Source organism: Crocodylus porosus, unplaced genomic scaffold, assembly GCF_001723895.1.
Source record: "Crocodylus porosus isolate Cpor-Errol unplaced genomic scaffold, CroPor_comp1, whole genome shotgun sequence".
NCBI classification, from domain to species: Eukaryota; Metazoa; Chordata; order Crocodylia; family Crocodylidae; genus Crocodylus; species Crocodylus porosus.
The window spans coordinates 113,098,658-113,111,836 of NW_017728947.1; the positions used below are offsets into that span (position 1 = coordinate 113,098,658).

General features: G+C 40.9%; 1 protein-coding gene across 1 annotated transcript; it reads left to right on the top strand.

Annotated features, from left to right (window-relative positions):
* Positions 1 to 4: 4 nt before the first annotated feature.
* On the top strand, positions 5 to 11,369 carry CNIH1 (cornichon family AMPA receptor auxiliary protein 1; the record flags this gene model as incomplete). Its single annotated transcript, XM_019551177.1, has 5 exons — positions 5 to 40; positions 3,432 to 3,500; positions 6,778 to 6,890; positions 8,051 to 8,194; positions 9,660 to 11,369. Coding segments are annotated over 5 exons (390 nt in total), but the record flags the coding sequence as incomplete, so codon positions are not given.
* Positions 11,370 to 13,179: the final 1,810 nt, after the last annotated feature.

The following is a 13,179-nucleotide window of genomic DNA, read 5'->3' on the forward strand; positions in this document are numbered from 1 at the left end:
GCTGCTCACCGCCGCCCTCATCTTCTTCGCCATCTGGCATGTGAGTGACGGGGGTCGGGGTCGGCCCGGGCCCCTCCCGCAGCCGAGGGCGCTCTGACACGCGTGCACACGCCCATGCGGACACATGCATGCATATATACATGCACACACGCATGCATGTATACACATTCACACACGCATCCATGTGCAAGGTATTGGGGCAAAATCTTACTGCTGCTTCTATTCCCCTGCCTCAGGTGTGGAGCGCACAATTATTTCATACGCCGCGCGAGTAACCGTGGCGGGATGCCAGTGCGGTATAAGGCAAGCTTGGCAGTGTCAAAGTTGCAGTGAATGTCTTCTGGGCGATCCTCCCTGAGGAGGGTGTGAGGGCACATCTCTGTTTTATTGATTTATAAGCAGGAGGGTAAATACACTCGTGTAATGGTCCATACTGAAAATCAAGGTATCAATTCACCTAATCGGCTGCACAGGTCAAATCAAAACCAAAGCGTGGCCTATCGTGTACAGTTCTTTGGGTGTACTGATATTAGTGTCTCAACAGTTTTCAGTGCCTTTTTTTCCCTTAAGTTTAAACAATGTCAGGGAAGTATTGTGTACTAGCTTTACATTTTTACCAGCAGTCCACAAAAAAAATTTCTGTCCACATAAAGCTTTGAATTTGTTTGAATATACCATTCAAACTGCATGAAGTGTGCTGTACTTAATTTTTGTCCTAATCAAATATTTCAGTTCAAATACTTGTGGCTGCTGGGACATAAAATTAATATGGGAGTACTGTTTTAGTTAGTTTGCTAAATATAAGTCAAATAAGCATGCTAAATCAGATCATGCTTTATTTAGGGCATTGGAAATTTTTCCATTTAATAATTTCCGGAAAACCCACGTCTCCGCCCCCTCCCTTCTTTGTCACTTACGGGTCACAGACGGCATTTTAAAGCCATCCCTGAGCTCCCAAGTGTTGTTCTGGGGGAAACAAAGACAGGTTAGAGTATGTGCTACTGAGCATCGCTCTTTGTCTGCAAGGATGAGTCCTGTTTCATACTTGTGTGTGGACAGGCCGTGCTCAGCCCTCACAGCTCTGCCTCATCTCCCTGTATTACATCAGAGTCGAGCTTTGGGTACACTGAAGACAATAAATGCACAAGCATTCATTAGGTTTTTAAAGGCATGCGTTGCACGTGTTAACCGTAACGGGGTAGAGTTTAGATTACAGGTTCGTATGGAGTGGTGTGGACAGGGACGATCCTCCCAGGTCCCCTTCAGCCCAGTGTCTTTATGGTCCTGCAATAACCTGGCTTTTTACATGCAACTGCTTCCATCTGCACTTGCAATGGTGTGCTTCCATCTGCACTTGCTTAAACGTGTGGTTCATTTGCTACGAGAGTGCTTTTTCCAGTGTGGGGCACAACAGCTTGAACACTTTCTACACTAGGGGTGCTCAACCTCTAGCCTGTGGAGTATGTGTGCCCTGCAGAGCAATTGTATATGGCCTACAGGGCGGGTAAATGTGGTACCTGGGGAGTGGGGGCAATGAATACAGCCTCCCTCCCCCCTGCCAAATTCCCAAACCCCTCACAGAAGGTTGCCGCTGGGCTGTGCCCCCTTCCCCTATGGGGCTGGGCCACATCCTATCCCTCCTTCCCCCTCCCCCTGCCTGGACAAGCCCCTCCTCCAGCATGGCGCTGGGTCAAACGCTCTTCCCCTTTGGGGCAGGGTCAAGCCCCCCTGCCCTGTTTGCTGTATTTAGGGTGGCCATCACAGAGGACAGTCTGGTTATCCTCTTTTGGTATGAAATTGGATGCCTTTGTCCTTTATTTTTCTCTATTTCTGGATGAAAAATAGACGATGTAAAGGCATCAGGTTTTGTATCAATAGAGGACAGAGTAGCGGAACACTGGAATGTCCTCTGCGATGGCCACTGTAGCCGTATTGGGGACCACTGGTGGGGTCTGGCCCGTGGGCAGATGCTCATCTCGGGCCCCCCGGGACCAAGGATGAGCACCACTGCTCTGCACTGCCCTCCTGCTGCTCCCCGGCATGTGGGCCCGCAGCAGCGTTCTGGGACCTGAGTGGGGTTCAGCTACTTTGCCGAGTGCCTGTTGAGTGGATCTGCTGTGGGAAAACACCAGGGACCAATAACAGCAGGCCTTCAGGCACACCTACACATTCTTATTCTTTAATAACTATCCTGTGTTACGTTCACCGCAGGACACGAGAGTAGCATTTCTTGGTTTAAGCTTTGCAAAATTGTCATGAAAACTTGCCAGCTCAGGTACCCAAGCTACTACTTGGTGATGAGATGAAAATCTACCGATATTCATCTATGGATGAGTAATGTTTTCAAAGTTTAACTTGGGCAAGATGGTTTTTATTAAAAATATTTTAATGCACCTGCAAGCATTTTCGCAGTTCTCATAAAATATTGTTTTTATGTATTGGAGTACACGTTTAAAATATTCCAGTCCTTCGACAAATCAATTGTATGATGAAGGAGCTTTGTATTTTTTCTGCCTCCTATTAAGATTTTATTTATTTTGTCTTGAATATTTATTATTATACAGAGAAGAGGGGCACTCAGATGAGAATGCATCTTTGCCATCCCTTTTTAGCTTTGTAACCATCTAAGTTAGCCTTTTATTGTAACATAAAGCATAGTATATAAACTTGTTCTGGTGTACACTGAATACAAGTAATATTAGGTCTGGTTATATTGTGTTTAATGTTCTGGTTCTCATAATTTATGGATCTTGCTTTTTTACCATAAGCGTTTGTCTTAGTTGGTGCCGTGTTTTTGACCATGTTTCTGATTGGTACGCTCATGCTTTCCTAAGCATCTGTTTACAGACAAAAGCTCTGTCATCCAAAATGTTGTTGACCTTTTCCTGATCTATCTCCCTTCCCAGCCATCTGTGGCTGCAGCATGCACACTCTGACCACAGCGATAAGATGGAGCGTTTAGCCTCTTTTAACGCAATGATCACTTGACTGGCATAAGTGTCAGGCCTGAACCAGAAACCAAGTGTGCCACATCTGCAGCAGCTTGATCTGTTTATGCTCTAGGGATATATTTTGTGGGATTAAATACTATTTGAAGTGACACTCAGGTTTTTTTTCTTGGGGGAGGGAAGGGGGTTTCAGTGAAGGTATAGTGCCAGAGATTTCTGGTGCCTAAAATACTTAAAAGCAGCTGAATGAATTAGACTTTGCTTGCTTTTCTGTTAAACTAAAGCAGACCTGTTTCAGACAGCCTTTAGCTATAGGTTACTTGGTTTGTGGAATCATTTCTATGCGAGTGAAGAGGACATGTTTCGTCATTTGTGTTCATAGCGCTTGAGCCTCGGCTCCATACCAGTAAATGGATTTCCTGTGCAAGATGTTTATTACTGCTTTCGGTCTGCAGAATCCTAACTGTTTCAATTTTATTCTAGATAATAGCATTTGATGAACTGAAGACTGATTACAAGAATCCCATAGACCAATGTAATACACTGAATCCTGTAAGTTACACGATCAAGAGTTCCTCTTTACATAGATGTATAAACTAGTTCTTAATTTAGTTATCTCAAGCAAATAGAAAAAAAGGTAATGATAATTCTGTTTGGCTAGTAACACCTAATTACTGGAGCTTCTGGGCAGAATTCTTTATCTGATTCTTCTTTCCTCTCAATCTTGAATATTCTGACTATTATTAATCTGCTGGTGATCTTGTCAGCTGTCCGTACTAACGTTCTTTCAATCTGCTTTTTACATTTTCGGCACAAAGACAGTTGAAAAGGTCAAAAAGATTAAAAGAGTCAAAATTGCATTAAAGGTGTGTACTGCTTTTTAGTTTAATGTTTTAATGCCACTTTCCTTTCATTTTGTTAGGAGCATCTGTATTACTATTTTAAGACGTTTTGTTTAGTGTGCTTGTTCATCTGCCTGTACTGTCTGTTCAGGTTTATAAATTTCATGAACTTTCATATTCTGTGCAAAATAATTTTGCTTGCTTACCCAGTAAAGTGAGGGAAACTGTTATATGCCTCAAGTCTTTCTATTGAATATCTGAAGACGTAAACCAGTGGTATTTCTCATGTCAGATTTACAAAACGGTTTGGGTTTGACACACCAAAGGCCTAGTTTACTTTTTAAAAAAGTGTTGACCAAAAAAATTCTGACCTGGCTTGATGATTTTGGTGGGTGTGTGTCCCACAGGAGTCAGAGAGAGGGCATTGCCTCCCCATATTTTGTTCTGTGTTCAGGAAGATACAGTACAGCTGTGTTGTTTTGGATGCAGCTCTCATGAGCCTTTATCTTTTTAATGACTGGCCTCAAAAGCACATTTAGCTTGGGGTATTGCAGACGAAAGCAGCAATAAAGGGGATCTTGATGTCACATCTATATTTTGGTAAAGCAGTAGTAATTCTTTGCCTTGTCTCCACCCCTTGCTGTCCATTTTATTTTAGTTGGGAACAGCTCGATTATGATAGCAGGAGAAGTAGCACAGTGGTAAAGTTATGCCTCTGGATTTTGGCACTGTGAATTCATATTCGTTAGAATTAAGTAAATCACACCAACAGGTATTGAATTCAAAACTGAAGTTGAAGAAGAATGTATTTATTCGGTACAGGCTATGTCACTTGCCAGAAAACATTACAAAATGAGTAGGAGAAAGGGATGATAGGTGGAAGGGTTAATTTTGGAAAATAGTATTTGGCACTTGAATGGATGTGCGTCTAACAGTTTCCCTTGCTCAGTCTGTTTTACAGTCATTTCTGCTATAGTATGGGGGAAGGCAAATACTCATTACATTTATGCATTATGATCTTATCAAAAACTTTAATACAAAGGTACTATACTGTGCATGTTTAAAGCAAATATTTTATTAACCTAATGTTAACATACATGCATGAGGTGTTGATTATACAGTAGTTTTGTGTTGATTGAAAATCTTAACAGTATTTACTGTGTTAGCGGGAGTAGATTAGAACTGAAAAGGTAGATTTAAATCCAAACTCTTCATGCAGTGTGGTAAATGAAAATAATCCTTCGCAAGTACCTAAAAGACGTGATTCCTGTTCTGAGAGAGAGAAATTGTAGGGGAGAACATTTTTGATTAATGAGAGAGAAGTAGGTACGGTAGCACTTCTGTATGGTGTGATGAGGTTTTCTCCCTCCTCTTACATATTGCCATTTTTCTTAGCTTGTGTGCCATTGATTACTGATTTCCTCTTCTCAACTTTTAGTTTGTATGGTACTGTTCTTTCTCTGAATTAGACTAGTTCCCCTGTAGAGCTGGATGGAAGATAAAATACTGTGATGAATATGCCACAGACGGTTGGCCTCTGTGTTGTGGTGGCGGGGCAAATACAAATGTTGAGGGAGCTTCATGTCTGTGATGTAGAGTTGATAATTGTAGATTTTAAGCCTAAAACACAGGTGTCTTGGTATGCTGCCAAAGACGCTTTTAGTTTAAATACATGAATTAAATTTTAAAAGCTCTACATGGTGAGTATGTAAGAGGAGAATTTGTTTCACCTAAGTAAAGAGCTTTGACTAGTTTTTGTCTTGATGGAAGTTTGTGTTTAGTAATCTGCTATTGAAAGAGTCAGACTATAGGGAACACAGCTTCTTTCTTGAGTTTGTAGAGATCCAGTTAGAACTTTTAGGTGTTTGAAAAAAGTTCTTGCTTTTAGACATGTTATACAAACCTGCGAAACATTGACACTTCAGTCAGTCATTCTGGACTGAAAAATGGGACGGTATCCAAGAACAAAGTTTTCTCATATGTGCACCTCTAGCTTGGTTAGTACTTTTACCTTGAATCTTATGATTGATTTATTTATGGTAAATCCTTGCTTGAAATATAGCAGCTGGATGTTTTTACATGAAAGAGGTCATAGTTGTTGATCCCATGTTGAACATTTCAAAGATAGAAATGAACTTTTCTTGAGAACTCTGTTAATTTAAGAGCATGAATGGATAGTCCAATTCTTGCTGGGTTATTGGCCTTGGTATTCTTGTAGTGGACGTAAGGTTTTACATGAATTTAATCTACAAATCTTTTCCCATATCCTTTCTTTTATTAGCATTAATGCTGTATAACCTGACATCTTATACTTTCCCTAGTCTGAGGGTGGTCTAGTTTGTGTTACTTTTGTTGATTTTTGCCATTGAAAAGTAGGCCCGTGGGGTATATAAAAGGTGCATAAAGGAACTGAAACTGTATATACATTGCACTGTTGTTCCCTCCTACACTGCAGAAAGCATAATGCTTGTATTTGTGCTTATTGATGTGCATAACAACGTTACTACTAGTTGTGTCTGATAGTGCTGTGCACAGGAAATAAGGTTTTGGTAATAGTCTCCATTGTATAGTTTTTCCAAGTTCAAAGCTTCCAAACGTAAAATAAAAATAGCCTCTTGCAGATAAACTGGTACAGGGAGCATATTTTCTATTGATATTTCTATTTTGCATGTGAAGAAATATCTTAATGTGCTATGCTGTCATGGGGGGCTATTGTATGAAACATGGAAGCTGTTAACAGTGCACTTAGTTATTAGACGCAATAATAATTTCTCTAATCTGGGCATTGTGTCATGTACATTTTTTTGTTCATAAATATACAAACATTTATGGGGAGATATTGGAGCATAATCTGCTAGTTGCTGTTTTCACTTTCTGCAGTTTACTTGTTCATGTAATTCTCCCTGTTTCTTCTAAATAATAGTATTCAGTTTTTCATCGATAATTTACTTCACTTGAATATTCTGATGTGTATCTTTCTTTTCCAGCTTGTACTTCCAGAGTACCTCATCCATGCATTCTTCTGTGTTATGTTTCTCTGTGCGGCAGAGTGGCTTACTTTGGGTCTCAATATGCCTTTGTTGGCTTACCATATTTGGAGGTAATATTGATAAGTCTGACACCTTGATTTATGCTAATAATAATTCATTCTCCGGCTGCAGTACTTCCTACTTATTTTCCCATTTCTCTGGCAAAAAAGCATAAAGGCACTTTGTGATGAGATACTGAAAAATCTTACTTTACAGGTATGAATCAAATTAAAGACTCTTGTTTTGCCTTTCTGAGGGAAAACTATTCCCACCTTAATTAACAAGAATAAGTACTGCTGTGCATGTCTTAAATGGTGTTGAAGCTTCCAGAGCCATTCTACATGAATCTTGTTTAACACATACTGTATTTATCAGCATCTAGTTTGAATTGAAGACGAGCTCCCGATAATTAGATCCTATACATGGAACATTACTGGAGGGTTGTCTTCAATTTGTCCCTACTGCAGCTGCCACATGCTCTGTGTGATGACTGTTACTCCAGCATCCGCCCCTCGCTGGAGTTGCAGCAGCCTCCCTGTCAATGCATAACCTGCACTGCCGACCTCTCTCCTTGCACCCGCACATTGTGTGGTCTCACCTGCAGCATGTGGTCTTTCCCATGTGCTGCTCCCCCTCTGCACCACGCAATCACCCCCATGCTTGTACACTGCACACCTTCTCCCCCACCCCATGAGCCACCTTGGTCAGACAGCAGTAGTGGTGGCAGCTCTGGCCCCCTACTTAATCCAAGATGTGATGACTTTTCCCTACCGTGGTGAATGGGTGGAGAGGAACCTCATCTTGGATTCAAGTAAATATGGTAATGACTACCGGCGCCAGCCCCTGGGCTGTATTGTTCTTGTTACTCTCTTCCACATTATTTTTCAGTTTTTTATTTCTAATATAATGTGATGCCTCCAACTGTACATACTATTTTAAAGGATCATCTTGTCTACTCTTGGTCTAGTACTGTGCAAAAGTGCCCTGGCTCAGGGTGCAGGGCAGCTGTAGTGTCTAGAACCCATCAGTGAGCAGAGCATTAGTTTGTGGGCTCAGATGTTGCTGGTTGTCTGTTAGCTGCTGACTAGAGTACATGGTCCGTGCAGTTGGAGATACGCAGCTCCTTGCATAGTTATATTTTGATACTGTTTGGAACAGTAAAGGAGGCCTGCTTTTTCTGTAACTCTCCACCCTCCCCAAAACTTGCTTCTAACCTAATGTGTCCTTCCAGGTACATGAGTAGACCTGTGATGAGTGGACCAGGTCTATATGATCCTACAACAATCATGAATGCAGATATTTTAGCCTACTGTCAGAAGGAAGGATGGTGCAAACTAGCATTTTACCTTCTGTCATTTTTTTACTACCTATATGGGTAAGTTATTCTCTCTTCCACTTGATGCTTAGACCTGAATTTTTGTTTGGGCTGAGTCTGTAGGAAAAAAAAATATTATTTTTTTAAGAGAATGCCCAGTACCACACATCTCAAATAACTTGTTGAAAAAAAAAAAAAAGAAGAAAGAAATCCTAGCTGGGGAAGTAAAGTTTTCCTTTTTTAAATAGGAACCATTTTAATAGTTTCTTTGGTTAAAGTTAGTTTTGTAAAAACATGAAGGTAAAATGGTAACATAATAGATGAGAAGATACAGAATTTATAAAAGCAGAATCAAACTCCAGGGAAAAATAATGGGTGGGGGTAAGAAATCTGATACGGGTAGAGTATCACAGTACAACTGCCCTATGCATCTATTGGCTGGTCATTGTGCAGCTCAGCACTTTGATTTAATCATACAAAAAAATGATGGAAGTGTGTTTGCATGCTTTAGTAATTTTTTTTAAATGCATTTACTAAGCTAATAGAGGACTCCCCGTTGCTACTGTTTGATCTGAGTGACCAGTGTGTGCAATGTGCCTGTCACTTCCTTGTTCAAATGCCATTATTTTTGTTGACTTAAAGTCATGGTGGCCTACTTGTTTTTTATTTTAGAACTGGAGAAGCATATTCAAGTATAACTATAACGAGGTACCTACCTAAATCACAGCAGAAGTTTGTGCACAGCAGCACCTTCAATCTCGCTCTTTTCACTGTGCGCCTCCCCCTGCCACTGAGTGGCCGAGAGGCAGTCAACGCTGTGGTTTTTGCCTCTCTGCCACTCAGTGGTCTGGGGGAGGGTGCAAAAAGAGCAAAATGAAAGGTGCTGCTGTGCCGCAAATGCCCACTGCAATTTAGTTGGGTCCCTACATATAACCTATGTGCCCGATTTATTTGTTTAACTTGGGGGGGAGGGGGCATTAAGCTTTGCTTGTTAATAAAATGCATAATGATTAGGGGTCTGCTTAATTTGCAGTAAGACAGTGTTTTTTGTGGCCCACTCATAGTCTGCAGAGCCAATTTCACTGGCATTTCATGGTGACCTCCCCCTCCCCCCCGTGCTAACTTGGCAGAAAGGCCCCACTCTTTGGTGCTAATTGGCAGAGAGGACCATGAAGGTGGCCACCATCTTGTTTGCTGTCTGCCCTTCATGCTGCCCTGCTGCTCAGTGCTGATTGATGGAGAGGCCCTGGCAGGGGCAAGAGGGACAAGGGGGCAGCCACCATCTGCCCTTCATGCCACCCTGCCAGCCAGTGCCTTCCCCTCCCAGAGTGAGGACCACTGGCTCCCACTGGGGAGCCAGCATTTTATTTTTATCAAGTTTTCTTTTGTTGACTTTTGAGGATGATCCCAGATTTCATATTTCCACGAAATCGGTGAAACTGAATTAAGTAGGTCCCTAATAATAACTAATCCAAAGTGTTGCATCTAAATAAAAACCTGATGTATTTCTTTCTTTCTTTTCTAGCATGATTTATGTTTTGGTGAGCTCTTAAGAAGAAACTTGGCAAACTTTGTTCCAGTTAAGTGCATGCAAAAGCCACGAAACAAAAGGATTCTTCCCAGCAAGAACCTGTTACCAAGATTTAACTATGGAATCCAGTGATCCCAGCTGTATTAGGAAAATCAAAATGACTCCCCCATTTTTAAAATGTTTCCACGCTTTCTTCTTGTGGAAAGACTGTTTTCTTATATTTTCCTGGGATGCTGAAATTAAAAAGAATTAGGTGTAAATTAGTATAAAACAATTACCTCCTGGTTTTGAGCAGTTTTGACTTTGCACTCCATAAGGAACAGCCATAATTCTTCAAATAGCTATTAATTACTGACTGTCCTTAGTATGCTAGGATTTTTTGTTTACTGGACCTTGTAGTGGCTCATTTTGGACTTAAAAGCTCCACCCAACTATAAATCAGCTGTAGATATCAAGTGCTTCTGAAGGACTGAAAGCTTTGTGTATGTTATCTGTAGGTAACCTCACTCTCTTCTAGACGAATACCTGGAGACACTTGCAGAAAGAGTAGTTCTATTTTTTACTATTTGGATAATCTTTCCCTGTATATGCATGGTTCAGAAATTTCCTGTCTTTCCACCAAACATTAATTGTCCTTACTTTAATTTTCAAGCATCCGTCCTTGTGATAGGACAAATTATGCCTTGCCTGGGAGGGAATGCCTTTTGGCGATTTCTATTTTAAATGTTTGTGCAACAGTCTTAACAAATTGGCTCATCCGCAACAACATTGATCAAGTCCAGTGGTAAAATACTCCTGTGAATTCTCAACAGACATTTCCAAGACAGAAAGTGAGTTTGTGAGACTGCCCTGCTGTTCCTTAGTGCAATCAATAAAATATCTCAAATTCAGAATTTTTTTTCTCTTCAGTGCCTTGGTTTGAAAAAAATGAGTTGCATATTGAATTCCTCTGCTTAATTCATGCCGGCTAATGACATTGCGATCTTTACATTTAATAGACAATTGGAAAGAGATACTTTATGGAAAATGAAATTCTGTTGATTTATAAGCTTGTTTCCTGGATGTTGGCCTGCATGTAAACAGTCTTAGTGCAGAGGTGTGGAGAATAGCTATTTCATATACGTCGATAGTATGTCACAGTTCCTCTTGCTGTGTGCCAGCAGTTAATTTAGCCTGAGCAGCTTCAAAATCTTGCCCACTTCTTCTACTTGATCTTAAGGTTATAGGACAGGGAAATGTCACTAGTTTTATTAAAAGTTGTTTACAGAGGCTGGCACGTGTCCCTTTTGCTGTTGCAGGCCAGATTCTTGTGTGCAGTCTAGCTTGGAAGCTGACTGTGGAATAGGGATGGATCCCCTTTGGTGGTGAAAGTGGCTTCTCTCCTTACCTCCACAATGGGAGCTTGGCCTGTGCTGTGCTGATCTCCAGTTGCTGCTTTGGTTTCATAAAACTGGCAGCTGGTAGAACTGAGACCATCTTTTAATGAGCACACTGCCCAAGAGACCAAGAGGACAAAAATTAGCAGGATGCGCCCACAAAACATTCCACCCCCACCTTGATCTGTGCTGCTTCAGCTGTAGTTAAGGAGATGGATCTGTGTTTTCTTTTGTTTCAAGTAGGACAGAGGAAGCTGTCAGCAAAATGCAGATTGTCTTCTTACAGTCTGGAATAAAAGAATCTGAGCACGCTCATAAATATACCATTTTCTGTGTGGATGGTGATTTTTTTTGGTGTTTGTTTCCTGCAAATCATAGGAAAGAACTAAGAGAATACATACAAACTCCCCAAAAACAAAAAAACTCAGCAGTGGTTTCAAGCATCTTTGTAAAACTTGCATGCTTGGGGGGTAGTGAGGAGGGATGAGAAAAAAGCCATCACTTTTCCTTCACTGCCTGTTGTGGGGAGAAGTACCTTTTGGAATGAAAAAAATGTTTATCTTCTGTTTTAGTAAATATAATGAAGCCAATTATACACAACTGAGGATTGAATTGAGGCATTCTAATGATAAAGTAGTATTTTCTTGTATTTTCTTGCCCAAGGCACTGGTATGGTATTGGATGTTTAAATTATGTGCACTGCTGAGATCATTGTTGGCTCTCTTCAAAAGGGATTAAACTATCCTTCCTATTTTCTGTTCCTGCCCTTCGAATGGTTTAAAAATGAATTTCCTTGCTGCTCAGCAGCTTGTCAAGATACCTTGTTTCACAGCAGTAGATGAAAGTTAACGTCTTTGCTTTTGCCGAGTCCAAGCTGTCATGGTTTTCAAAACCTTCTTGTGCCTTAATAGCTTGTTTTCAAAAATAACATTATGGTGTTTCTAATTTTTGCTCTGCCTTGAAAATCGATGAACTGCTTGACCATCACTTTCAAGTGTACTGTGGTCCCTGCACCGAATCCTAAACTCCCCAGAGGGTAGGGCTCTGGGAGCGCTGTATCTGCTTTTGGCTCTTGAGGTCTTCAGTAGAGGCCCAGTCCTCATGTTGAGTCTACACATTTTTGCACGTGAGCCTTTGAAATCTGACCTATCAGCTTCGACAATTTCAGGTTCTGGGATTAGCTCATGAATGAGATTCAATTATGAACTTGGATCCAAAGCTCACCTTAGATTCAAAATTCTGGTTTGGGCCTTATCCATTGGCTCTTACTGTGGACAGAAACAAAAGTGACCTTTCAAGGTTCATCTTCCAAGATAGTTCCTGCAACTCAGAGGAGTGGGGGAAGAAATGGTCTCTGAATTATGATTTAACCTGATTTTTATCTTTGTGGTCTTGATGGGAATTCCTGGGCTGAGGACTAGATTTAGTTTCTCTACTTTGAATGCAGTGTTTCTACCTTTGTCGTAAATGTTAGTCGTAACGTCACACGTGTGCTGTTCAGAAGTGGTCAGACTAACCTTGTATAAAACCTTTCCTTTGTATAGAGTTACCATCTCTGCAAATTCATAACTGATTTGCAATTAGGATCTGCAGCTGGCAAATCTACCTGTTTCCAACTCCTGGATGTAAGCCAACTAAAGTACATCAGGGATAGTATATATGCCTGAGAGTAGTCCTACTGGAATCAAGACATGCACATAAAAAGTGGTGTGGAGTTGGGATCTGGAGTGACAAAGCTACATCCTCATCTATTTACATACTTTGGATCCCAAGTATTCTACCTGAAAATGTGCCTTTGTTCAGAAAAAGCAGTGTGTGTTGTGGAGATGGTGTCCATCCATTTCTCAGGTACAAGAAATATTTTTAGTAGGAGGCATGCTCCAAAATGCTGCCGCTAGGTGACACTTGCTAACCATACCCAATGCTATTGAATATTGATCTAAATGAGTTTCTTCCATCTCTTTTAGAAAAGAAAAGAATGCACAGTTGAGAGAGACACAATTACAATGTATTTGGCTGAATTCAATTTTTTGCGTGCATTCAGTGATGGGGTGGTGGTAAATATAGAAGAGAAGACTAAAGACAGTGTGCCCTTACCGAAATGAAGAAAACACAAGCATGGCTTTCTCTTGTGATCT